At 34.5% G+C, this 24,850-nt stretch overlaps 1 protein-coding gene across 12 annotated transcripts in view; it reads left to right on the top strand.

Annotated features, from left to right (window-relative positions):
• The window catches only part of EXOC1 (exocyst complex component 1), a 59,312-nt gene that overhangs the window by 21,307 nt on the left and 13,155 nt on the right, over positions 1–24,850 (top strand). For 7 of the 12 annotated variants that reach the window (XM_034671777.1, XM_019798431.2, XM_034671774.1 and 4 more), the window contains 8 exons: positions 296–349; positions 6,910–7,059; positions 12,724–12,829; positions 17,128–17,172; positions 18,479–18,642; positions 19,208–19,315; positions 20,644–20,720; positions 21,271–21,499. In XM_034671777.1, coding sequence (XP_034527668.1) covers positions 296–349; positions 6,910–7,059; positions 12,724–12,829; positions 17,128–17,172; positions 18,479–18,642; positions 19,208–19,315; positions 20,644–20,720; positions 21,271–21,499 — 933 coding nt within the window. The remainder of the gene's footprint in view (positions 1–295; positions 350–6,909; positions 7,060–12,723; positions 12,830–17,127; positions 17,173–18,478; positions 18,643–19,207; positions 19,316–20,643; positions 20,721–21,270; positions 21,500–24,850) is intronic. The other 5 variants (XM_019798436.2, XM_019798435.2, XM_011223486.3 and 2 more) reach the window with 3 other exon arrangements.

The raw sequence follows: 24,850 nt of genomic DNA, 5'->3' as shown, positions 1-24,850 counted from the left end.
CCTTTGTCTATATTTTTATATGGAAAAGGAGGTTATAATTAAGGTTGTGGCAATAATATTAATATTAATAATATTAAGAGTACCTTAGAGGGATTTGAATAGAAGGCATTTTAATCTGGCGTAATAGGTTAGGTTTCTTTTGTTTTTCATCTCTTATTAGGGTTATTGGACAAAAAAAAAATTGAGAGAAATTCTGTTCGTCAAGAAATACTGTCTGAAACATTGGATTCTTACCTTGTTTTCACTTTGCAGTATTTGAAAACAATTGTATTTACTATATTTTATTTCTGATTAGTTTACTCAGGCCCTCCTTCAGCTCTATAACAGGTCCTACTTTCTTTCGGTGCCTGTGAGTACATCAAATTTGGCTCAAGCTTCTCTGATTCTTTTTTTTTCTATAAAGTTTGCTAAATTAACAGAAGCAGAATCTTTATAGATTATAACTTTACTGACTTAAGCTGCCCGTTAACCATATTTATAGCAGTTTTTTAATGTCCCAGAGCAAAAAGTTTAATTTGGCCAGAAAGGCATTTCATCTCCTTCTGCTTGCCTCTCTTCCTGTCATTCTTTCACTCTCTGCTCCTTCGTTTATTTAGAAACTTTTACCGGGTGATTGGGATGCATACCAGACATTTACTTGGGTTAGGTGAGAGGCTGATCCTGTCCTCAAGCAGCTCACAGTCTATGGGAAGGAGGTAGATATACTCAGGAAGGGTAAATGTTATCATAGCGGTCACACGTGTGAGCATAAAAGAAGACCATCTAACTAAGGGTGCGAGGGAGACATTGGGGACGACTCTCTTAATGTTTCACTTGACCTGAAAAGTAGCACGAACAAAGTAGATCTAGAAGTCACACAGGAAATACTCATCACATTTTTCTTACATTAGTATTTTAATATTTATTTCTGCCCAATTCCATGGTTTTTAAAAAGGACATTGTTGATAGTGACGTTATCCACATTTCTAGATGTGGATCCACGTTTCTAGATGGCATTGGAAATGTTGGAATGTTAGAATGTTACTGTAGGTAAACAGTTCTTTCTGCACCCTTCATTGTTTGTTGTAACATGCAGTTAATTTATGATTTTGCTTCCTTGCTTTGTAAACTAATGGCTTTGTTTACTATGAATGCTTCCAGTTCTGAAAATCTAATATGTATTGTTACATGTGAGTGATGCATGTTGAAAAACCAGAATGTTGCAATGACCTAGGATGTGCTGAAGAAAGTGGAGGAGGGTGTCCCAAGTACAGAAAAGAGATTTTTCTATGTGTTGAATTCAGTGCATCAGGTCACTTAGCGAAAGAGTTGGGGAACATGGGTATTTCTAGTCCTAGTTGTGGAACAAATGAGCTGGGAAAGTTGATTACCATATTATAGTATGTCTCTTAGCAGATTTTCATTGTGTGCCTCTTGAATACTTGTTGTTTCCATATATAAGAATAGGAAATGGCTCCTACAGTCCAGATGCTTCTAAAGAGACAATAAGACTAACGTATTTAAAGCTCTACAGCAATGCATATATGAAATTGTTAATTGTATGACTACGTATACATAGTTTATATATATATGTACAAGTGCTAAAAAGTTTTAATCAAAAGTGAGTTTACTGAGAATTAGTCAAGTATAGCATCGTGGATACGAAGACTTGAACAGAGTCTGCAATGCAGTTTTTGGCAAATGTATGTATATTCAACATGTGTAACTACTGTACAGAAGAATACAGTGGAAATAATTTGTTGATCACAACATACCAGTAATTTAAGAGCACTGATTCCCAGTCTTTTTAAAATTCACACATCCGTAAAATTAAAAGAAATAGAATTCGGAGACTTACTAAGTCACCAGTTTTTTATTTCACCAAATAAAAACTTTAAAAAAGAAATCCTTTCACTATCACTTTATCTTGGCACTAAAAGAAAAGAATATAACTTCAGACTTCCAAATTAAGCACATTTCCCTTTATGAGAAACTCTGCCGTCATTTTATTTGTTTCTTAGTGCCATAGGCCAGTAAAAAACATCTTCGCATTTGGGAATCACTGATCCAGAGCATGCTACCTGTGATAGAGCTTTCATAGTAGTACTTCCACATAGCTATATTTTAATGAAAACGTGAGATGCATTTTTATTTAATATTCACTTCTTACTATATATGCACATAATAGAGTAATATTTTTAACAATTGACTAGATTCTTTTGACTCTTTTAGATCTTCTTACACACTCATCTTCCATTGACATTGTAGACTCTTACCTATCATTTTTACATTTGCAAGGGATTTGTCTATCTAAGAAGATACTGAACTAGAGATTCAGGTCAGTTATGCTAATTGGGATTATGATACTGAAAACAGGCAGTCAGATTAAGGCTAATGAAATTAAGGAAGTACTTGCATAAAGTGTATGTATTTAAAAAATTATTTTGGTTGTCTTTTCTAAGATTCGGCTTGAAAGGATAACTCTTCTCTGCGTTTTTTGTCCCCCTTGAGTCCTGCAGGGACCTCATAATTCTATACATTGTCTTTTGCAGTACGATGAGAACTGACTATGCACCCAACTAAAACTACAACCGGGAAAAACTGAAATTGTGGGGGTTTTGCTATATGCTTAAGCTTGGGAATTTTTCTTTCAACATATATTTATAGAAACATCACATAGTAAAATAAAGCCTGTAAAATATACTGCCAATATTCAGTTCATTTCACAAAAATTGTTTCCTTAAGCATGTTTCACAGTTTGCTAAATATAGGTTAAATGTCTGTAATTGAAAGCTTAGAAAGACTTATGATCATTTAAGATCAGTTTTTGTGATGTTTGTTGGAACTTTGCTCAGACTTTCTTTTTTCTTTAAGAAAACAAAAATAAGCATGCCATAACACAGAAAGAAAGAATTCCCAGATTTTGAGAATTTATTCAACATTTGAAATGAGTGTATAATTTCTGTTTGAAAATCAGTTACAGTGGTTAAGAGTACGACGGTGGAGCCAAACTTCCTGGATTCAAAACCCTGACTCTGCTACCTCCTAGCTGGGTGAACTTCAGCAAGTTAATTAACCCCTTTGTGCCACAAATTCTAGTAATATATACACTAAGGAAAATTTATAATGTACTAAGTTTGTAGAAAATGTGTCTTAGATTAATTTGGACAAAACCTACTATAATATTTTTAATTATGTTAATAATAGAGTTTTGCTATTTTTTTAAAGGACTGATTGATTCATTCATTTGATTGAGAGAAAGAGAGTGTGTATGACTGGGAGGGAGAGGGAGAGAGAATCTGAAGCAGACTCCATGCTGAACACAGAGCTCAACACAGGACTCAGTCCCACGACTGCAAGATCATGACCCCAGCCAAAACCAAGAGTTGGACACTTAACCAACTGAGCAACCCAGGCACCCGAGTTTTGCTATTTCTTAAATGAGGAGGAAAGTAGTTTACAAGGTTATTGTGAACATCAGAATTTATGTATATAGAAAGAGACAGAGAGCACACCCAGCATGACAACAGGCATTCAGTAAATTGTTAGTTATTAATTTATTATTATTTATAATAAACTATTTTTAACTTAAATTCAATTTAATTAACATATAGTATATTATTAGCTTCAGAGGTAGAATTTAGTGATTCATCAGTTGCGTATAACACCCAGTGCTCATTACATCGTGTGCCCTCCTTAACCCCCATCACCCAGTTACCCCATCCCTCCACCCTCAATTGTTTCCTATAGTTAAGATATAAAAAAAACTAAACAATGTCTTAATTTTTTTGATATATAAAGAATAAAGTTGTGTGCACATGAGAGTTCTAGAAGTGCCCATAACTTGTATTAGTGATTGAATTAAACAGCTTAAATATGTAATTTTCCTATTTTCTATAATTATTTTAGAACAGTTTCTCTAAAATTAAATCTTCTGTTAGCACTAATCACATTTAATCTATCTTAATTGTAATGGTTTGAAGGTAATGATGTTTTCATATTAGAAGGCAATTTTTCAGGTATAATGATCTTAAAATGCTGTTTGCAAAAGAAAGCTTTGAATAGTAACATGTGAAAGAGCTTTATAAACTGTAAATTCCTCTACAAACAATAATTAGTTCTTCCATTTTTAGGGGAGGAGAAGGTTTTTATTTGAAGAACTTTTCTGACACTAAATTAAGTAATATAATGTAACATGTAATGGCCCGAGTAAACAGTTGCAGAAGAGCATAAACAATAATTTTGAGTCTTGAATCACTGAGAATTAATGAGAAAGATTGGGATGATAAAAGATGTCTAATATTAATAAAGAATTTTAAAAATTAACCTTTGGCAACTATAATGAGAGATGAAGTATAGTCCAGTGGTAATAACTGTCTGTTTTATTTAAAATGATTAATTTTGTTCATATTTATTATTAGTCTTTACTTCAGAGAAAACATGTAGGTGACCAGGCATTCCAAATATATAGAATAGTTGCTTTTTTCAACATGTAGCTCTTAGTCCACAGTGATTCTTTTGGAAGATGTGATTGTTTTATATTTAATCAACCATCCAAAAAAGAATGTTCACATAGGTCCATGCTCCCCTATCCAAAACTCTTAGGGTCAGCTATGTTTTTAGAATTTTTCAGATTTTAGTAAAGTAATATAGTACATATATATTATATAACCACTCCAGGATGGTTTGGAGCAGGGCCCTGTGATTAAGAGCACAATGTTCCTACAGCAAAAAATATAGTCATTCCAAACACTATAAATAGCCTCATGTCAATTCAGGTCAAGTTTTGCCATTAAAATAGATTTGGCACCAAATTTAAATGAAGGTTTTAGAGCTTTTTGTATTTTAGAATTGAAGAAAGGGATTGTGGACCTATATATACAGTATACATTGTATATAGCATCTATAATAGTTGTGAACTTGTGTGGCCTCGCCCTTTCTGCTGCTTATTTTGAATTGGTCAGTTCAGTTTTCTGATACTTTTCTGCTATCTCTGGTCCAATTTCCTAAGTAGGTATCAGTAATCTTAATTAAGTAATATCAGTATTCTTAATCTTAAATAACCCTTAATCTTAGAAATATATTGATTGTTGTGCCTAATTTTATATGGAATTTCTATATAATGGGTCCTTATTTTTCTTTTTATATCCATTTTAAATTGGGGATGTAATCTTACAAGAAGAAAATTATCCAACAGGCTGATTTGAAAGCTTTAATGAGAAGGAACTCAAGTAATGAGTGTTTTAGTACTTGGCATGTTTTATACTTCTGTCTTTCTTGCTCTAAAGGTACTTCTCAATTGCTAGAGAATTCTTCATTGCCTTAGACCAGAAATTTTTTCTGAATACTCTGTAGTTAAAAGAAATTATTTAAAAAATCCATAACCACTAAGTTCTTATTCTGTGTATATAGTAAAGCATATAAATTAGATAAAGGAAAGAAACCTCTTTTAAATTAAAAGAATTTAAATATAGGAGCACCTGGATTGCTCACTTGGTTAAACATCTGACTCTGATTTCAGCTCAGGTCATGATCTCAAGGTCTTGAAATCGAGCCCCACATTGGGCTCTGCACTCAACACAGAGTCTGCTTGAGATTCTCTCTCCCGCTGCCCTTCACCTTGTGCGCTCTAAATAAATAAGTAAAATCTTTAAAAAATAACACTAAATAAAAGAATTTAAATTCGGGATATTTAAAAGATAATTTATGGCAGCTAGTATAATACACATATAATTAGGTTTAGGTAACTTTACTAGGAAATGAGTTAACGAGCGCCAAAACTCAATCACTATATCATTTTAACAGAATGCTAACAAATAACTTCTGACTAAGCAAATTAGGTTGAGTCAGACTGACATCAAATAAATCCATCTTGTTTTTCCTTTTCCTTTTTCTTGGGAACTTACATTTTCAAGGGGAATCCACTCCTTTAATCTTTCAACTCCTCATCTCTTAGACACTGGCTTTGAGTTCATCACAAATATTGATCAAGTAGCAGAGAGAGCTAGATTGTTACCAAAGAGGGCTGGGAAGATTTTTATTGTGTTTGTTTGCTTGTTTTTTAGATACCAGTAACTAGTAGGCATTTGCAATTTTTGAGTCTGGTTAAAATGATTTTGTTACATATGTTTTTAAAAGGAAATGGAAGTCAGACTCACATGACTAAGGTTCCAGTTCTTCCTTCCAGCATGACCTGAGCAAATCACTTAATCCTTTGTTTCCATTTCTTTTAGAAAATAAGGTCATCGGAACAGATAATCTTCCAGGCCTATATTTTTCAAAGCAAAAGTCAGGATGCATCATCTAAGACTGACTGATAACTTATTAATTTATTTACATAAAAGCCTTGTCAAGGTTTTAAAACAAAACCATGTGTAGTTAATTAACAAATTACTAAAAAAAACTAAAATTACACTACTACTAAGTATTATCCAGGAAAGCCCAGGATATCATCATCTGTGGTTCCTCCTAGTTCTAAAATTTTATATCCTTTATGTCCTTATCTGTTGTTTTAAATATCGTAGACTCTAATAGTAGAAATACCATAGATGTAGACAATTTGTTTTGAATGACTTCCCTATTTGATGTGTTTCTCAGTACAGTTGTATCATGAGGTATATTTGCTTAATAAATAGTAAAATGGTATGGGAGAGACAGGCTTGATTAAAACATTCATTGTCAACTCCTTTAGAAGATGAGATGGGTAGGTGATTTATCCCAGAGGGCTATTCTTGCATGTTTATGATTATTTTATGGTGATGGTGTTTGGTAGATTTACACAGAATGATAAAAGAAGACAAGTAAGTACTCAGTTTTTATCCTTCTATCTTTTTTTGCTTTTCGTTGGCTACATGTGGTCGTTGTTTAGAATTTTCAATTACATGTTTCTTTCACTGTCAATGCATTTATTTACTTATTTACTCACTCTAGGGTCATGATCAGAGTTCAACTCTTGCTCAGCACTCTGTTGAACTGGCTTTACCCAATCATCATCCGTTTCATAGAGACTTGCTTCGATATGCCAAGCTGATGGAGTGGCTAAAGAGTACAGATTATGGAAAATATGAGGGACTAACAAAGGTATGAGTTTGATATCAATTACTCACTGAGTATGGAACATAATCTTCTAGAATCAAGACGTCATGTATTCAGTTCCCCAAGTGACGTTTGAAGTACTGTAGTACATTCTTAGCGAAGCAGAAACTAAAGGAGCTAAATTTCAAACTTCGGTTTAATATAGTAATAGGCTGTACTGTGGCCTTAAGCATCTTTCAGTTTAGTTAAATGCAGTAATTATTTCCTAAGTTTCTTTATTTGCAATATAGAAATAGAGACTAGAAGATATACGTATAAGTGAGGTATTTGCTCTCAAAGAATTGATAACCTGTTCGATTAAGCAAGTGCAGAGTGCCTCTTTATTAAGCAAGCATTTCACTATTCCAGGCACACGGGGCCTAACAAACAAGTCCCTCTTCAAAAGAGCCTTACATCTGACTGAGAAGAACAATTATACTTAAAACAATCAGCAAAACATTAAGTGCTAAACTGAAAATGGGTTTACATGTATGGCAGTTTAGAAAAGAGAAATCCATGTCCTAAAGCCATGGGGGAAAGCTTCAGGGCAGAAATTGGACTTGACTTAAGTTTTAAATCATGAATGGGATTAGATAAATCAGAAAAAAAGAGAAAGGGCATTCCAGGGATGAGGAGCAAGATGTGCAGACAGAGGTGGGAAAATACGCCCTTTCGTCAGGACAATGGAGAATGGGACTGGGGGAAGACTATAGTTTCAAATAAGGCACCATGAGAAGATAACATCTGAGCGTAGATTTTTAAAATGAACAAGGATGAGGGGTGTCTGCCTGGCTCAGTCGGTAGAACATTCGACTTTTGATCTCAGGGTTGAGTTCGAACTTCATTTTGGGTGTAGAGAGTACTTAAAATCTTAAGGGAAATAAAGGGTGGGTGAGCAGTGGGAGTTTCTTGGGGAAAGCTTTCCAGGCACAGTACAGGTATTCTATGGCAAGAGCATGCCTGGCGTACGGGGAGAGCAGCAAGGAAGGCACTGTGGTTGGAGCACAGGGGACCAGGGACAGGACCTTAGAAGGAAGGTAGGAGAGGTAAAGTAGGGGTGGGGTAGAGCAGGTCTGGAAGGGACTGTGTACCATGGTAAGGACTTGGCTTTTACTGTGAAGGAGATGGGGGAGGGGGTTTTGGTGGGCTTTGAGGAATAGAATGACATGATCTGATTTAGCTTTAATAAATGGCCATTGTGGCAGGAAGCCATGGGTACAATACTTTTCTGGCATTTCTGCTGTGACCTTTAGTATTGGAATTGACCATGTCACTTAGGGAGCTGAAGAATTGCTACCTAATTCCAGTATATAAACAGCTATATTTATATATCAGATATAAGAGCAGTTTACTTAAAATTCTGAAATACCCTGAAAAACATGTAAATCTTTTAAGTTTTTAGAGTTTAATTTGGAGTTTAAAAATAAAAAATCTAAGTAATGCATAAGTTATTTTAATAATTAGTAATAATTTAATTATGTGGACAATATGACCTTAAAAGATTTTCTCAAATTGGAAAGAGTAATGTGTTTTGTTTCTTGGAGTGAAAACAAAAATATTGAGATTGTTAATATAAAAGCTCTTCCTCTCAACCCATGTGCTTATGACAAAAAGGTCCTAACAGAATTTACATAGCTAAATCATCTTATTTTTTGCTAGTTTTGCTAGCCAGAGTTTTTCCTAGTTTTATTCAAAAAGTGGTGCTCTCTTTCAGAGTGTTTTATAATGAAGATTATTCTTCCTTGTTTGTGCACAAACCCATTTTATCTTCATACTTACTGAAATAATTATTACAGCTTCCTCTAGTGTTAGGTTCATGCTTCATGAGAAGGTAGATTAGGTAGAAATTTGTGAGAACTATGACAATAAGAAAAAAGCAGGTTGTACATTCCTATCAGTGTATCGATGGGAACACATTTGGCACAAGGACATTCTTATATATCAGTCTTTATGTGTTTTCTCTTCAAAGTGCCTTTGCCCACTTAAAGTAAGATCTGGCTTCCTTTACTTCTTAACTGAGGTCATAAGAAAGGGGACATAAACCTTGGTAAAATAGATAATATTTTTAAAGTATAATTTTAAAAATGCTTTTCAAAATAATATAAGTATCCTGAGGTATTTATATACTTCTTATCTGGCCAGCTATTTTAGGTAAGATTACTTTTGTTCCTCAGAATTAGTCTTTTAAGTGTTCTGCAACTCTACTGTTGTGTTATATTTTGTTTTGTTTTGTTTTCATTCAACAGAATTCTGATTTGGAGCTATCTTAAGGAAAAATATTTACAGTACTGGAATTCTTTGCCTTTTGAAGTTTTAGGAGGATTAATATTTTGAATAATTAAACATTATTATATCTCCTTAAGAGTTTTGTGCCAACAAGTGCTTTGTCCCCTAGTGAATATTCAAATAAGTAAAGTAATCAATAAGCTTTTTGCCTAATTGTGTTCTCAGTGAGTATTATTGCCCTATCTTTATATATAATGCAGTATTCATGAATGTAATTTAAGTGAAGAAACAGAATGATAGCCAACCTAGCAATGATTTATGGAATCATTCTCTGCTCACAGTATAGTTTTGATTGACAATATTAATGAGCTTTTTAAATGAAATTGACTTATTTCCCAGGAATGTTACTTGATCCTGTGGTTTGAACTTTTGACAGACTGTGTATTTTACCTCATAATCTAATTTGGTTGCTGAAGTTATCAAAAATGGGAATTTTATTAAAAAGGAAGAAGAAAAGAAAGAAAGAAGGAAACAGACTAAATAGTGCTTCTTCAGTGAGAAATAATTAAATGCAGATACTGTTTGCACTTGGTTGGGTATATGCAGCTTTCATGCTTTCTGGCAGCAAAAAGAAAAGCCTTTTTCCGTTCTTTAAGGTATAAGAATCACTAGGCACTGCCCTAGCTCTGCTTAGGCCTGAATCTAGCAAAGCCCAGTTTTTTAGTATACATAATTAGAGCTTAGGGAAATAGCTCAATTGCCCAGATTCCTTCCTCCCCAGGACTACAACCCCTGTCTGTGGCTCTGGGTTATCCATGTAGGGCAGTTAATAATAGAGAAGGTCCATCCATGCTTGGGGGAGGAAATGAGCTTTCCTCTCCCAGTAATCTGCTGAGTTTGATGGTCAGTCTTGAAGATTACCCAGACGTCTTCTCTCAACCTCAGTTCTACATTTGTGGAATTTACCCATTTGTGTAAAGAAAAAGTAAAATACAGAGATCTTGGTAAGACTGTACAGTCAGCACAATGTAAAGTTGAAAAGACTGCCTGAGTCAATATTTAAACTCATGATAGTTAAATGTAAGGTGCTGTATACAAGGTGCTAAGAGGTACCTCATAAGAGACATTTTTCAGAATTTGGTTAACGAATGAACTGATGGTTACACCTGTCTGTGGCCTTTCCCACCAATGAGTTCTGTTACATAGCTGGAAAAAAGGTATCCAGTCATTCAAGTTGCATTGGAAAAGGGAGTGATTTTCAGTAGTCTGCTCATGTCACTATTTTCTAGATACCAAAGGAGCTGTTTTGAAATTGTTTAAATTGCTTGGATAGTAACGTTCACTTTAAACAATTTGGGTATTGGAATGCCGTCTGTTATGTTGAATGATTTGAGTAGAAACCACTGATGAAGATTTCACAAATTGTGTGAAATAAATTTATTTGTCAACTGTTTACTGATTTGCAATGATCAGTATTTTTATGAGAATTTAAACTTGAAAAAATGAGACATTGAAAAAGTGAGACAGCCCAATGAAATAGGAATCAATTTTAGGGTGTGTTTTAATTTATATTTACTTTTAAATTTATGCACAGATCATGGGAAAGAATTGCCTATTAGACTAAGTTTTCTTACAGAGACTGTGTGGGAAATATATGTGGCCTACAAATTGAAAAACCAAGGATCTGTATATTATGTTTCATTTAAATACTATTTTATAAGGATATATCTATAAACTAAGAAAATCAGTGGTAACTATGAGTATACAAATATTCACATAATATATCCCTTTGAAAGGTGCACCTGATGTTTAAAGGAACATAAACCTGCTCTAAAACTGAATGTATTGGGGTGCCTGAGTGGCTCAGTTAAGTGTCTACCTTTGGCTGAGGTTGTGATCCCAGGATTCTGGGATCTAGCCCTACAACTTCTCTCTCTCCCTCTGCCTGCTACTCCCCCTGCTTGTGGTCTGTCTCTCTGCCTCTCTCTCTCTCTGTCAAATAAATAAATAAAATCTTTAAAAAAATTTTTTTAATAAAAATAAATAAAGCTGAATGTGCTAATTTGAAGTAATAAAGGAAGCTGAAGCTTAGATGCCATGATAAATTTAAGAGAATAGCCAAATACAGTTTTTCTCCTCTGGATTTATTTAAATTTAGTCAAACCGTGTATGGCATTTAACTTCTTAGGACTTGGCAAAATATGTGGTTTCCCACTGGTGAAGAATCCTTCCTGAGAGCATAAAATATTTTTATGTGCTAGTAAGCAGATATGACAAAGAAATGAGTTTCTCTGCTAAATTATAGATGTTTCCATTTGAGCTAGAATAAATCCAATTTGTTTTTTAAAAAATAGTTGTGAAAACTGTAAAGATGTACGAATTCTAATTAAATTCTTATTGAAAATCACTTATCTTGGTATACCTAAATACCCTGGGCTTATTGAAAGATTATTGAAAATAACCTATTTTGATATACATTACTTAATACCCCAAGTTGACAGGGGACACTGAAACTGAATGTGCTCCTTTGTTGCCATTGACACTGTCTGTTGGTATGATTGTTTTTAAAAGCAACATGGCAGTATGTAGGAACAGTTATAAAGATTCCTATATTCTTTGGCCCTGTATTTCCACCCTTAGGAAATTATTCCAAGAGAACAATTCATTGAATATGAAAAAGTTATTGTAACATTGCCTATCATAGCAAAACATTGAAACCACTTAAGTGGCGTCTGCTAGGGGATTGATTTGCTGAATTGTGGTATATCAACAAAGCATAACACTGTATAGTCAGTAAAGTGTGAGACTGGAGAAGCATGATTGCTTTGACCTAAATATCCCATACAGTATGATTGCAACTCTATTTAAAATATATGAAAGACTCTCATCTATGGAACATAAGAACTGGGAGGATCGGTAGGGGAAGAAAGGGATAAAGAAAAGGGGGGTAATCAGAGGGGGGAATGAAACATGAGAGACTATGGACTGTGAGAGGCAAACTGAGGACTTCAGAGGGGAGGGGGTGGGGGAAGGGGATAGCCTGGTGATGGGTAGTAGGGAGGGCACGTATTGCATGGTGCACTGGGTGTTATACGCAACTAATGAAGCATCAAACTTTACATCGGAATCTGGTGATGTACTGTATGGTGATTAACACAATATAATAAAATAAAATTAAAAAATAAATAAATAAAATATATGAAAGATAATACATAAAAATGAAAATGTAAGTGTGATTATGTTCAACTTCATATTTTTGTAAATTGCTGTTTTGATGCCTGTTCAATTTTTTTTTTAAGACAGAAAACAGCCGACTTTTTATTTCCTATGAAATACATCAGAATTTTAGTCCAGAAAATTTAAAGCAAGCACGAAGGATTTGGGGGGACTGAATTGTTAATATTTGTTTTATTAATAAGAAGTACTTGTTACTTTTATTTTAAGAATTACATGGATTATTTATCACGACTATATGAGAGAGAAATTAAAGATTTCTTTGAAGTTGCAAAGATCAAGATGACTGGCACAACTAAAGAAAGCAAGAAGTTTGGTAAGCTTAGACACCTCAGGTCATTGTTTTCTATTAAAAGTGGCTTTATTTATGACGAATAATTCTAAGACTTTTTAGAGGAGGGTGGAAGAAGATACAGTAGAATTGATGAAAAAGTAAGTCTGATGTGTTGGTTTGATTTATAGTTACTTCACAGAACAAATATTTACATCTGTAAATATATGACTTTTACTAAAATTCTGTAGTGTATGAATCTGACAGCCGTATTCCTGCCATAAATGAAAGCAGTTGACCAGAAAATGAAGTACAATATGGTAGAGGAGGTATTAGGCTAAGAGACATATTGAGAGTTGTTTCCGACTTCCTAAAAGGCCTTTTGCAGCAGTTGGTGGCAAGTCATTGATCTCTTAAGTCATTGCTCTCTACAGGGAAATGAAAGTAATTCCTGGCTTCTTACTTCTCACTGGCTATTTTGAATCAAAAAGTAATTTTGTGTTTCCTCCCCCCCCCAAAGGGGCTGTAAAAATGTCACCCAAATTTCTCCTGTGATGATTATACCTTATTTTTCCAAAGAGATATTTTTGAAGCATCTTATTTTTTGTTGCTTCTAAGTATGTTAAGTGGACAGAAACATGATTTGAAAAGATAACCAGTGAAAGTATCAAGTTGCGAGGAAGGTGATTTGCCAAGGCCACATTCTGCTCTTGCATGTACCCATCTCTGGAGTTCCTTTTGGATGGAGTTCTGTGCCTATTCAAGTCAAAACCTGGCCTTAAATGGCTACAATGTGTACTCCTCAGTGTGTCTGTGTAGTTCCCCTTTAGAATAATGAGTTTAGCATTTGCTTGTTGAAAGGAGCCTATGCTCTAAGCAACTTCTGGTAATCAGGAAACAGAATTGAAATTGATAGCACATCTTTCCATTCTTTTCCTTTAGGACAGAGAAGACTGTCTTTAGTGGGTAATTATCTAGTAATTCACTGTTGTTGTTGTTGTTGAATTCAACACTAATATATTGATCATACTAGTCCAGACTGTTGAAATGTTTTGAATCTGTGTACACATATGTTACACTGAGGTAAAGATACTGATAAGTATCTTGGGACCATAGGCTTTTGGAAACAGAAATGCTAACTCATCCTAAAGGTTAATTGTTCTTAAACAGCAGTGTGTTTATATCCTTGTTAATGTTTCACTGTGGGTATGTTATGCTTTTTTTTTTTTTTTTAGTAAGCAGCATATTAATTCAGTTACATGTTTAATGTTTTCATTTAGTATATTTGTCACCACTTGTTAGTGAACCATTTTGTTTTGAGAGAACTCTTCTACAGAATATGAAACTGGAGATAAAAAGGAAATCTTTCTAAAATTATCTCCTTAGGAGGTCATTAATCCCAGTATCATAATAGTTTATCAAGCCTAAGATTCACATTGAGGTAAATGACATACCAAAAATGTAACTGAAGACAAGTACAACAGTATCTTAATGGTATCATTGCATTAACCTGAAAATTAATTTTTTTTCTTTTTCTTCCTCTTATAAGGAAAGTTCTTAAATTATCTTGTTTAAAATAATTTTAAAATAAAGTTTAGAAGGCACTTTTATAGTTTTAAAATAGCATTAAAATCACATTTCTTCTTATGTATCAAATAATAACAAGAGAGTAATTTGTGATAGTTGATGGCACCAGAAAACCATAGTTTCAGTTATTTTGATGTCATCAGCTACAAGAGAAGAAAAACTAAATAATTAACAGAATTCAGAGGACAAGTTAAGTACAGATGACTTAAATTCTAAATAAGGTAGAATGAAAAATTTTTTAAATATCTTTTCAGTCATTCAAATTGTGTTTAAATCAACTTTTAATAGTAATGTAATTAAAATAGAAACCTGAAATTTTGGAAAGATAACTTGTCCGTGAATCAAAACAAAGTAATTATGAATAAAATTTAAATTTTTTTGTTTTTTACTTGCTCTGAAAATTCTGGGTCATAGATGCTAATAAGAATAGAAAGTCATATTGAATGTACTTTACAAAAGGAAATGTATAGTCGATATAGTCATTGAGATTTAGGGGACTGCTCTCTTTTTAAATCACTTTGACTCAACTTTAACATCACTTTAGCTCAAGTAATTCAGAATAATGTTGAAATACCAGCAAACACCTTTTTTTGTGATAAGGTCTTTATGTAGGTAACTGCCTTTTTTAATCAATAGTTTTTACTTTGATAAACTCAGAGGCATGGAATTTCCCCCCCCAAGAATGATATTTTGGTGGGGTTTTTTTCCCCTTGTGTTCTACAAATGTACTTAATGAAATGGCAGGTAAAGGAAATTTAGAAATTATTTTTAAAATCACCTATTTTTTCTTTCTATAGCTAAGATAACACACATACACATTATTTCAGTCCCTTAACATATGCATTTATATAATTACTGCCTCCCTTGTATTTAATGTTCCAAAATCTTAAAAGTGGTATGTCAAAATTATTTTTCATTATGTGTTTCTCCACTAAACTAAGAATCTTGATTCCAAAAGGAGTTTGAATATAAGACTGAATTCAGTACTGGCTAGAAAATTCATTTAATAAATACTAATTATTTATTATATAGTAAGTACTGCTAGGTACTGAGAATGCAGCAATAAGCAAAGACCCTACCTCATGAAATTTACAGTCTAATGGGGATTATTTAAAGATACTTAAAAAGTTACCTGAAGGGGTGCCTGGGTGGCTCAGTAGGTTAGGCATCCAACTGTTGATCTCAGCTGAGGTCTTAATCTCAGGATCGTGAGTTCAAGCCCCATGTTGAGCTTCGTGCCCAGCGTGGAGCGTACTTAAAAAAAAAGAATAGGTTGCCCGAATATTGTTTGTTGCTGATAAATAATATAGGCTTTGATGAGCCCCAAATTATAATTAATTGGCACTACTGGTAACTCTGTATTCCTTATTGGGTACTAAAAATAAGTGTATGAAGTGTCAGGCTTTGTTCTGAAACTGGTGAACTTAGTATAGTGATACCTTAAAGCCACCAGAAGGTACCATTCAGATTGGTCAGCTATTAGCTCCAGCACGATTCCTGCTTACCACTTTAATCTCTAGCCTTGGTGTTTCATACTCCCTTGAGCTTCACATAGCTAGGGCTGCGAAGATATACATATCCCTGGTATGATAAGTCAATAGCTTTTACCTGGGCTTTTGCCTTGAAGTTTGGTAAGGATAGTGACAGTTTGATACATTGTTCTCTGTTTAAAATGTTTCCAGGTTATAGTTATATTCTTTAATTTTCTCTTTCATTCTGTAATTTCTTTCTTTGCCTTTCACATTCACTTCTAATTTGAGTTTAGAATGTTTCACAAGATGATCTCTACAATTGATCTAATGAATATTATATAGAGAGAAGTTTTAGAATAAAATGCCAAATGGCCCCAAAAGAGCTCAGATTCCTATATTCAGCCTGTTCCTTTGGCTTTAGCCTTCCATCTACCCATCTCCTGATTAGTATTTTGATATATACTTTCCATTCTAGGTGTTCATAAAGCCAGTTACTAAGTAGTTTGGCTTGATATTTTGAAATGATTTCAAAGCCCCACTCATGTATAATTTTTTATCAAATGTAGTAAAACATTGTTCACTCCTCTCACGAGTTTTCAGGGATCAAGATTGTTGATGTGCTTAATGTCTAAGTCTACAACTTCATTCTAATAAATTTCCACTTTATTAAACTTCTACTTGACCGTATGATCTCACTCATATGTGGAATTTAATAAACAAAATGAACGAGCAAAGGAAAAAAAGAGACAAATCAAGAAACAGACACTTTTAACTATAGAGAACAAACTGATGGTCACCAGCGGGCTGGTGGGTGGGGAGGGATGGGTGAGATAGGGGTTGGGGATTAAAGAGTACACTTATTATGATTGAAATAAAATAAAATAACTTAAAAAATTTAAAAAACACTTTTACTTGAACTGTTTTTTTTCCCCAGAAACCAAAACTTACAAAATGTAGTCTTTTAAATTTTAAGCACACTAGCTCCATAAACTTAAAAAAAAATCATTTAACAGTGTTGGGGGAGGGGCTGACAAGTACAGATATTTTTCCCTGAATATTTGAGTAAAAACAATACATTAGACTAGTAAAGTTTTTTCTCTCAGAATTTGTCGAACAGTAGCTGACCAACTAAACATATGTTGCACCTCTTGTTACTTGATGCTCATGGTTCTTTGCATGTGTCTTTTAAACTAGAGCTTTAACTTCCTCTTGTGCATGGTTTGTGCAAATTGCAGTTTATTAACTTGTCTTTGTCTTTGATGCTTGCAACCTAATCCATCACAGCTACACTGCCTCGAAAAGAAAGTGCTGTCAAACAGGAAACAGAGAGTGAGTATGCTTAGTGTATTAGTAGGTATTCTCAATCCTTGTTTGTTTAATGTCTAGAAATTAGTTTTTTGTCTTGAAAAAGGTTATGCCAAAAAAAACTGATTACTCTGAGTTGCCAGGTTCGATGAAAGGAAACCAACATGGTGGTAGTGGTATGGCTATATTCAAGAAATGTAATTCAAAATCTATGGTGGATAGTCAGAAATTTATGGAGAGGCTTAACCATTAAACTTCTCTTTCCAGGCTGTGTTTCGAAACTATAAAAATTCTTTTAAAAAAAACTGTAAAAATTCTTATAGATATTGCATAATGAAACCAAAGTTTCATTATCTTTGAAATGTTTTGTCAGATTTTGCATAATGAAACCAAAGTTTATCTTTAATTGTCCCTATTATATCTTCATCTGTCCCTCTGGCCATCAGCAAATAATATACATTAAGTGAGAAATATTTTAGAAGATTAAAAAAATTATTTGTTGTTTATATTTAATTCTGAATAAAAATATTACATTTTCTTGTAAAAATGGAAGCCTTTAATTCCTTGATGGATGTAGAATATTGTCCAGCCACAGTTTTCTCATTTTTCCTCAAAGATGTCTCATATTTTGTAGTTCATGATGTATTATATTTTAGTTGTATTTTAAGTATAACAAGTTTTCAGGCATTTTTTTTTCTCTTCATTCTGTTTAGTTTTTAAAGAGCTGTAGTTAATCAGTTCACTTAGTGTAAAAGCAGAGTTTCTGGGTTCAGGAGTGTGTTAAATTGAAGCATATGTAATTGACTTTTTGTAGGGCAAGAATGATCAAGTATTGGCAGTTTCCTGTGGTTCAACCCAATATTTTCATTTAATGTAGAGGCGAGTAATATTGGGATATGGCCTTTTTTTCTTCAGAAATAAAAACAAGTCATTAAAAAATAAAAAAGTCATGTTAGCTAATACACAAGGAGTTATTGGCCTTCATCCATATCTATGTCTTTTGAGTAGGAAGGAAATCTTCATCTACCTCAATCTAGAAATATCAGGCAACTTGGGTGGTACTGGGCAGGGGATAGATTATGTGATCTTTAAGACCCCTTCAGACCTATTCTGTAGATCTGTGTGGTTTTCGCTACTCTACAATATACTCAGGAATAGCACACAAATGTTAGTGAGAGAGCAGGACACTCTCCAGCCCGCCCCATGCGGTAGACTTGTGCAATGACTGATAAGAGCACTGAAGATGAAGACAGTAGAAGACAGCCCTCATTTACGCTATGGGTCTTTTATTCATGAAGGTCACAACTTTCAAAGTTTTATTATTTCTTAGGTCTTCATGGAAGTTCTGGGAAATTAACTGGATCTACTTCTAGTCTAAATAAACTCAGCGTTCAGAGTTCAGGGAATCGCAGATCTCAGTCATCTTCTTTGTTGGATATGGGAAACATGTCTGCCTCTGATCTCGATGTTGCCGACAGGACCAAATTTGATAAGGTAAAATAAGATAACAAGTATGTCTTAAACTGTAACATTAGTTTTCTAATAGCAGTTTGTTACTGCTTTAAGTGTATTCAAGGATTTGGGCTATGTTGACTCTCTGAATTAGCCATCCTTTACTTTCGGATTCTGAATCTGAAAAAAATACTAGTCAAATGGCAACTGAAATGTGTATTATCAATTCATTGACATACAGCTTTATTAATATTTATTATAAATCATTAAGAGCTTGCATCTCTAAGTTCTTTGAGCCAACTACAAAGTAAAGAGGAAATAACAGCTTTTGTGAAGCTAAGTGTTCTCTGCAATGCATTAAGTTTAAAAACTTTATCTCTGTTCCTCTTTCCAGATTTCAAGTGAATAATCACTGTGAGTTTTATTTTAGGTATGTCTGGCTCCGTTATGCCTTGATACTTCTACATCATCCTGCCAATCTTGGAACAGTTTCTTTTGGGATTCTATTGCGATTATACATAAAGCATCTGTGGTCCCTACAGAAAAGTAAATTAAATGTAGAAGATTTTTTTAAGCATTTGGTGTAGTTCATTTTTGTTTTCTTCAGATCTTTGAACAGGTGTTAAGTGAACTGGAGCCCTTGTGTCTGGCAGAACAGGACTTCATAAGTAAATTTTTCAAACTACAGCAACATCAAAGTATGCCTGGAACTATGGTATGGCTCGCATTTATTTATTGGCTGATATTTATAATCTGTAGTATAATTAACCTAATTAATTTATTGTCACAATTTCAACATCAGAACAGAATAAGAAAAAATTTATGATGTAAGGATTTTTTTCAGTAATTTTTGTCATACCACAAGATAATAAAAACAGTGATAGTTGGAGTTTGAGCATCTAATTTAATACTCCAGATTGTCTTAGACCTAAATATCCTCTAAATTAGTAAGGGGGAAATGTCTGAATTTACTTTGTAAAAAATATTATTAAAAAAGAAATTTTAGCATTTTAGTAGTCACCAAGAAAAAACGTAATTTTGAAAAGAAAAAGATATTTGAGTATATATACCATGGTCTAGCAAAAGAGAGAGAGAGAGAGAGAGAAAGAAAGAAAAGAAAGAAAGGAAGGAAGGAAAGAAAAGAAAAGAAAAGAAAAGAAAGAAAGAAAGAAAGAAAGAAAGAAAGAAAGAAAGAAAGAAACAAGCTCCAAATCTGAACTTTTCCTATGCCTTTGTTACCAACTAGCTATGAGACCTTAAACCAATTATTTAATCCCCAGTTTTCCTTATCTGTACAATGAATATAGTAATGCCTGTTCAGCATGCCTCTCAAGTGGCATAAATGTAAGAAAATAAAATGAGAGACTGCTGCAATGTTTTGAAAAACTTAAAAGCACAATGCAAATAAAATGATTTTTAAATTAAGGTCATTTTGGGTGCCTGGGTGGCTCAGTTGGTAGAGCATGCGTCTCTTGATCTCAGGGCCATGAGTTTGGGTCCCATGTTGGGCGTAAAACTTACTTGAAAAAAAATAAGGTCATCTTAAAAAACAGAACCAACATATAAAAAGCAATCATAAAATGAATTTGTTGTTATAGGTGGTAATGATAGTAAATGTGTTTGTTAGCCTCTAAGAATTTTTAATAGCATTTTTTAGATGCCAGAGTTTTAAACGATTGATGCAATTTCTTTAATTTTTAAAATTCTCTCTTAAAAGTTGTTTCTGATTTTTTGAGCTGCCCCCCATTCCTACACCCCCTCTGAGCCTCCTGTACCTTTTCTGTCCCTGCTTTCCCCTCACATGCATACACACAAGCACATCTTCTCAGCCCACAATAATTCTCAGATAAAATCTAAAACATTTCATAACCATTCTTAAACAACATACTACATTATATAGTTTTATCAGTAGTACTACCTTTAAAAATCATTTTTCATAATGTATTCTCTCCTAGGAATTTTAAGACTGAGCAGGCTTTTGCTATATAAACTAGTCAAATTGTTGGTCTTTTATTATGTAAAGTACCTGAATAATTTTTGCAGACTGAAGCAGAGGACCTAGACGGAGGAACATTTTCCCGGCAACATAATGCTGGCGTGCCACCACCTGTCTCATCTGAGTATGCGTTTGTTACTATCTGTCATTTATCTGGGGAGGGGGGCACTTAAAATTGAGCCTCGAGGAGTGCTGTTCAGTGAGGAGCCAGATGATTCTGGTAATGTGACAGCACTTAGAGCACTGACACGTGTGCCCAGTGTCTTCTCAGACGTCTTACTGAGTTAAAATGCGTCCTGTTTTCTGACCCTTCAGCTCTTTCTGGCTCTGGTAATCACAAAAAAGTGCCATCAGTTGAATGTTTGCTGGTAAGAAGTAGCATTTGAATCTCACGGTATTTCTCAGCAATTACAAAGCACATTTCAGGATCCAGCTTTACAAATGACATGAAGTTATATTTTGAGCAATAAAACTCAACTTCAAAAAACATTCTTATGTTGAAAAAAGTATTTTTATGTTGGAAACTCCTGTAGAATAATTAGGTCATCATATTTGGACATTTTTCATTGAAATGTAAAATTTTAGTCATTTCGTATATATGCAGTGGATTAAAGTTAAAGATCGAGACGCGAAACCTGTAATAAATTCCTATATTTTGTATGTTTTCTGAACAGGAAAGATATGATCCGTCAGATGATGATTAAAATATTTCGCTGCATCGAGCCAGAACTGAACAACCTAATTGCATTAGGAGACAAAATTGATAGCTTTAACTCCCTTTACATGCTTGTCAAAATGAGTCATCATGTGTGGACTGCACAGAATGTGGACCCTGCTTCTTTTCTGAGTACTACATTGGGAAATGTTTTGGTGACTGTCAAAAGGAACTTTGACAAATGCATTGTAAGTTGGTTTTTTTTTTTTAATAACTTAGAATTCTGATCATGGCAAAAAACAGGTAAATGTATTTAAGTCAAGAAATTTCCGGTTTTCTATCGTGTGATCTACTCTTCACATCTCTCAAAGCCTGAAGCAGAGTGTTAGCTGCAATTTATAGGAGCGGAGTTAGCTGGATGCTACTGTGCCAGCTAGTTTCCCTTCTACACAGTGTGTGAGTCTTGGCAAGTTCTGGAGTGAGCGGCATAGAGGCAGCAGCTGCTTGAGAGATCCACTAGGTAACGAAATCTGAGTTAACTGATCAGTGACCATAGATCACATAAAACAATTGAAACTATCAGTTGGATTTATTGTTGTTGTTCTTTTTAAAATATGTTCTAATAAGAAAATTAATAATTGGATTATTTTAATTGATTGTTTAAATTATTTAATTAGGTTTATTTACTAATTTAATAACTTTAATTAATAATCATACTGTTTTGTTTTAAGAATACATTGTTCTTTGGGGTGCCTGAGTGGTGCAGTCGGTTAACCGTCCAACTCTTGCTTTCCGCTCAGGTCATGATCTCAGGGTGCTCAGTTGGAGCCCCACATCAGGCTCTGTGCTCAGTGTGAGCCTGTTTGTCTCTCTCCCTCCCCCTCTGCCCTCCCCCCGCAAAATAAATAAATAAATCTTTTTTAAAAAGTCTTTAAAAAAAGAGAATACATTGTTCTTATAATAACTTCCAGCAATCATTATGTTCTTCCTTCTAATAGGAAAGAAAAATCATTAGCAATTTTATTTCTGTCTGCTAGGTTTTGGTAAGCTTGTAGGTATGAATTGGGCTGGCCCAGGTTCTAAAATAGAGGTTCATTTTATTAATGTAGTTAGTATGTAAAAGTGGATGTCTGTCATTTGAATATTTCTACTATGTAACTTCTAAGTTATATCCAGCTCTTGAATATCCATAAAATAATAGGAGATAGAAATATTAAGGGCAATTAAAATCTACATCATTTTTGGAAAATAATATTTATTGGGTTTTTAAAGTATAAAGGCAATCTACTTTCACTATAGAAACTTAAATGTCGCCTCAATAAGCTTGTTAACCCTCTTTCCTTACCACATGACTTTGCTTGGTATTTGAAATACTATGAAATTTGACCTCTTTAAGGCTTATCCTCTTCTTTCTCCCACCTTCTCCAGCGGTGATGCTAAACCTAGAGGGTCTGACTGCAAGCTGAGAGCCAAAGGGAAAAGGAAGAGCTGCTAGCAGCTAAGATAATGAGCCCCATGTGACATAAATCATGAGGACACTACATTTCCAGACTATGAAGGCTTTGTTCCTTTTATTAGTAAAATATAACTCTATGTAAACCTGTCAATCCAACCGAACATAATTGTTAAAAGCATAGGATGTAGTTTCAGGTAAATATAGATGTGGGTTCAGATGAAGTGCTTATTAGCACACTGCCTGGCACAGAAATCAGACCTTAGTAACTGACGGCTCATAAAGGTGGTGGTGCTCTTACTGCTGCCAGTGGTAGTCATTAATAATAGTTTATTAAAGAACGTTCATGTTATTCCCAAGGCAGAATAGAAAAACAAAGTAAAATTAACTTAGACAAAGGTATAAACTCAATATTTTCTTATAAAATTACATGTATTTCCAAAGGATCTATCTGTTGTCACTGACAGGACATCTCTGTCTCTTACTGTAACTCCTATCTTCTCACAGTGTCTGGTGGATAGTATGTACTCAGTAAGTGTTATGTTTTGGTATTTGGGACAAGATTAGGACCTAAGGCATACCTTGAAAAGGTAATAAATGGGCCTGTTTGTATTGAGCCAAAAGCATGAATGTCAGATGGCTGCAGAAAATGGAACAAATAGCACCTGAGTTTGGCTCTTTCATCTCATGGCCAAGCTCAGAGTATCTGCTGTTCTTCAAAGAACAGGACTAAGAAAGCTAGCCTCGCCTGAGCTAAAACTAAAGTTAGAAAGTAAGTGACATATCAAGTACTACCAAGCTAGGCTCTGCAGTCCCAAACATTCTTACCTGCACTCAATTTGCTTTTCAGGATTCTTCACACTATAGTGATATGGACTTGCACTCTTAAACCTTTGAGAATGATATGATTTGGTTAAATTGCCATGGACAGAAAGGATGGATAAGTAATACAGCGATGTGTGCCTTTCATCCAAGTTGTAATCTTAATCATTGAATAACAACCTCCATGTCGAGCAGTCAGCTGCAAATAATGTATGCATTGAGCTTGAGAGAAATTTTTTTAAAGATTTTATTTATTTATTTGACAGCGAGAGACAGAGAGGGAACACAAGCAGGGGGGAGTTGGAGAGGGAGAAGCAGGCTCCCCTCCAAGCAGGGAGCCCGATGTGGGGCTCGATCCCAGGATGCTGGGATTGTGACCTGAGCCAAAGGCAGACGCTTCCACCCAGGTGCCCCAGAGCTTGAGAGAAATTTTATTTTTGTAAGATTTAGTTCATTGATGGCTTTGTTTTGAGAGAGAGAGAAAGCGTGCACGTGCGTGTGAGCTGGAGGGAAGGGGCAGAGGGAGAAAGAGAATCTCAAGCAGGCTCCACATCCAGTGCAGAGCCCAACACAGGGCTCAGTCTCACAACCCTGAGATCATGACCTGAGCGGAAACCAAGGAACAGTTGCTTAACTGATTGAGCCACCCAGGCACCTCTTAATGGCTCTTTTTTTAAACAAATGCGTTGTTTCTGTTCTACCAGTTCTAATCCCCGAAAAGACAACTGTCATTTAGAATATTTCCAGCTAATGTTTAAGTATATTCAGGCTATAATTATATCCTATGCCTTTAAGTGCCGCCTGAACAAAAATCTTCTGAAGCTTACTAACCACCATAGACCAGCATTCATAAGTTAGTGCTTACTGTGTACCAGGCACTGGTCTAAGCACCTTGCACACATTATCTCATCTAATCTTCACTACCTCCTCCCACCTACATAAGGTAGACTCTCTGAGAGGTTGTTTTACTTTGCCCAGGTCAATGGTAAGAAATGATGGAATTAGTATTCATACCCAGACAGTCTGGTTCCAGCACCTGCAGTCTTACACTCCCCTCTCTGCTGCATCCATTTTTACTTGTCACAATCATCAATACCGATGAAGTGGAATACAGGGGTACCTCAGAGATACCGCAGGCTCAGTTGGTCCAGGCTCCCTCAATAAAGCGAGTATCACAATAAAGCAAGTTATTGAAATAAAATGAATTCAGATGAATTTTTTGGTTTCCCAGTACATATAAAAGTTATGTTTATATTACACTATAGTCTCTTAGTGTTCAATAGCATTAATGTCTAAAAAACAATGTTCATAACTTAATTTAAAA

Source organism: Ailuropoda melanoleuca, chromosome 11, assembly GCF_002007445.2.
Source record: "Ailuropoda melanoleuca isolate Jingjing chromosome 11, ASM200744v2, whole genome shotgun sequence".
NCBI lineage: Eukaryota > Metazoa > Chordata > Mammalia > Carnivora > Ursidae > Ailuropoda > Ailuropoda melanoleuca.
This window is presented reverse-complemented; position numbering and strand designations above follow the sequence as displayed.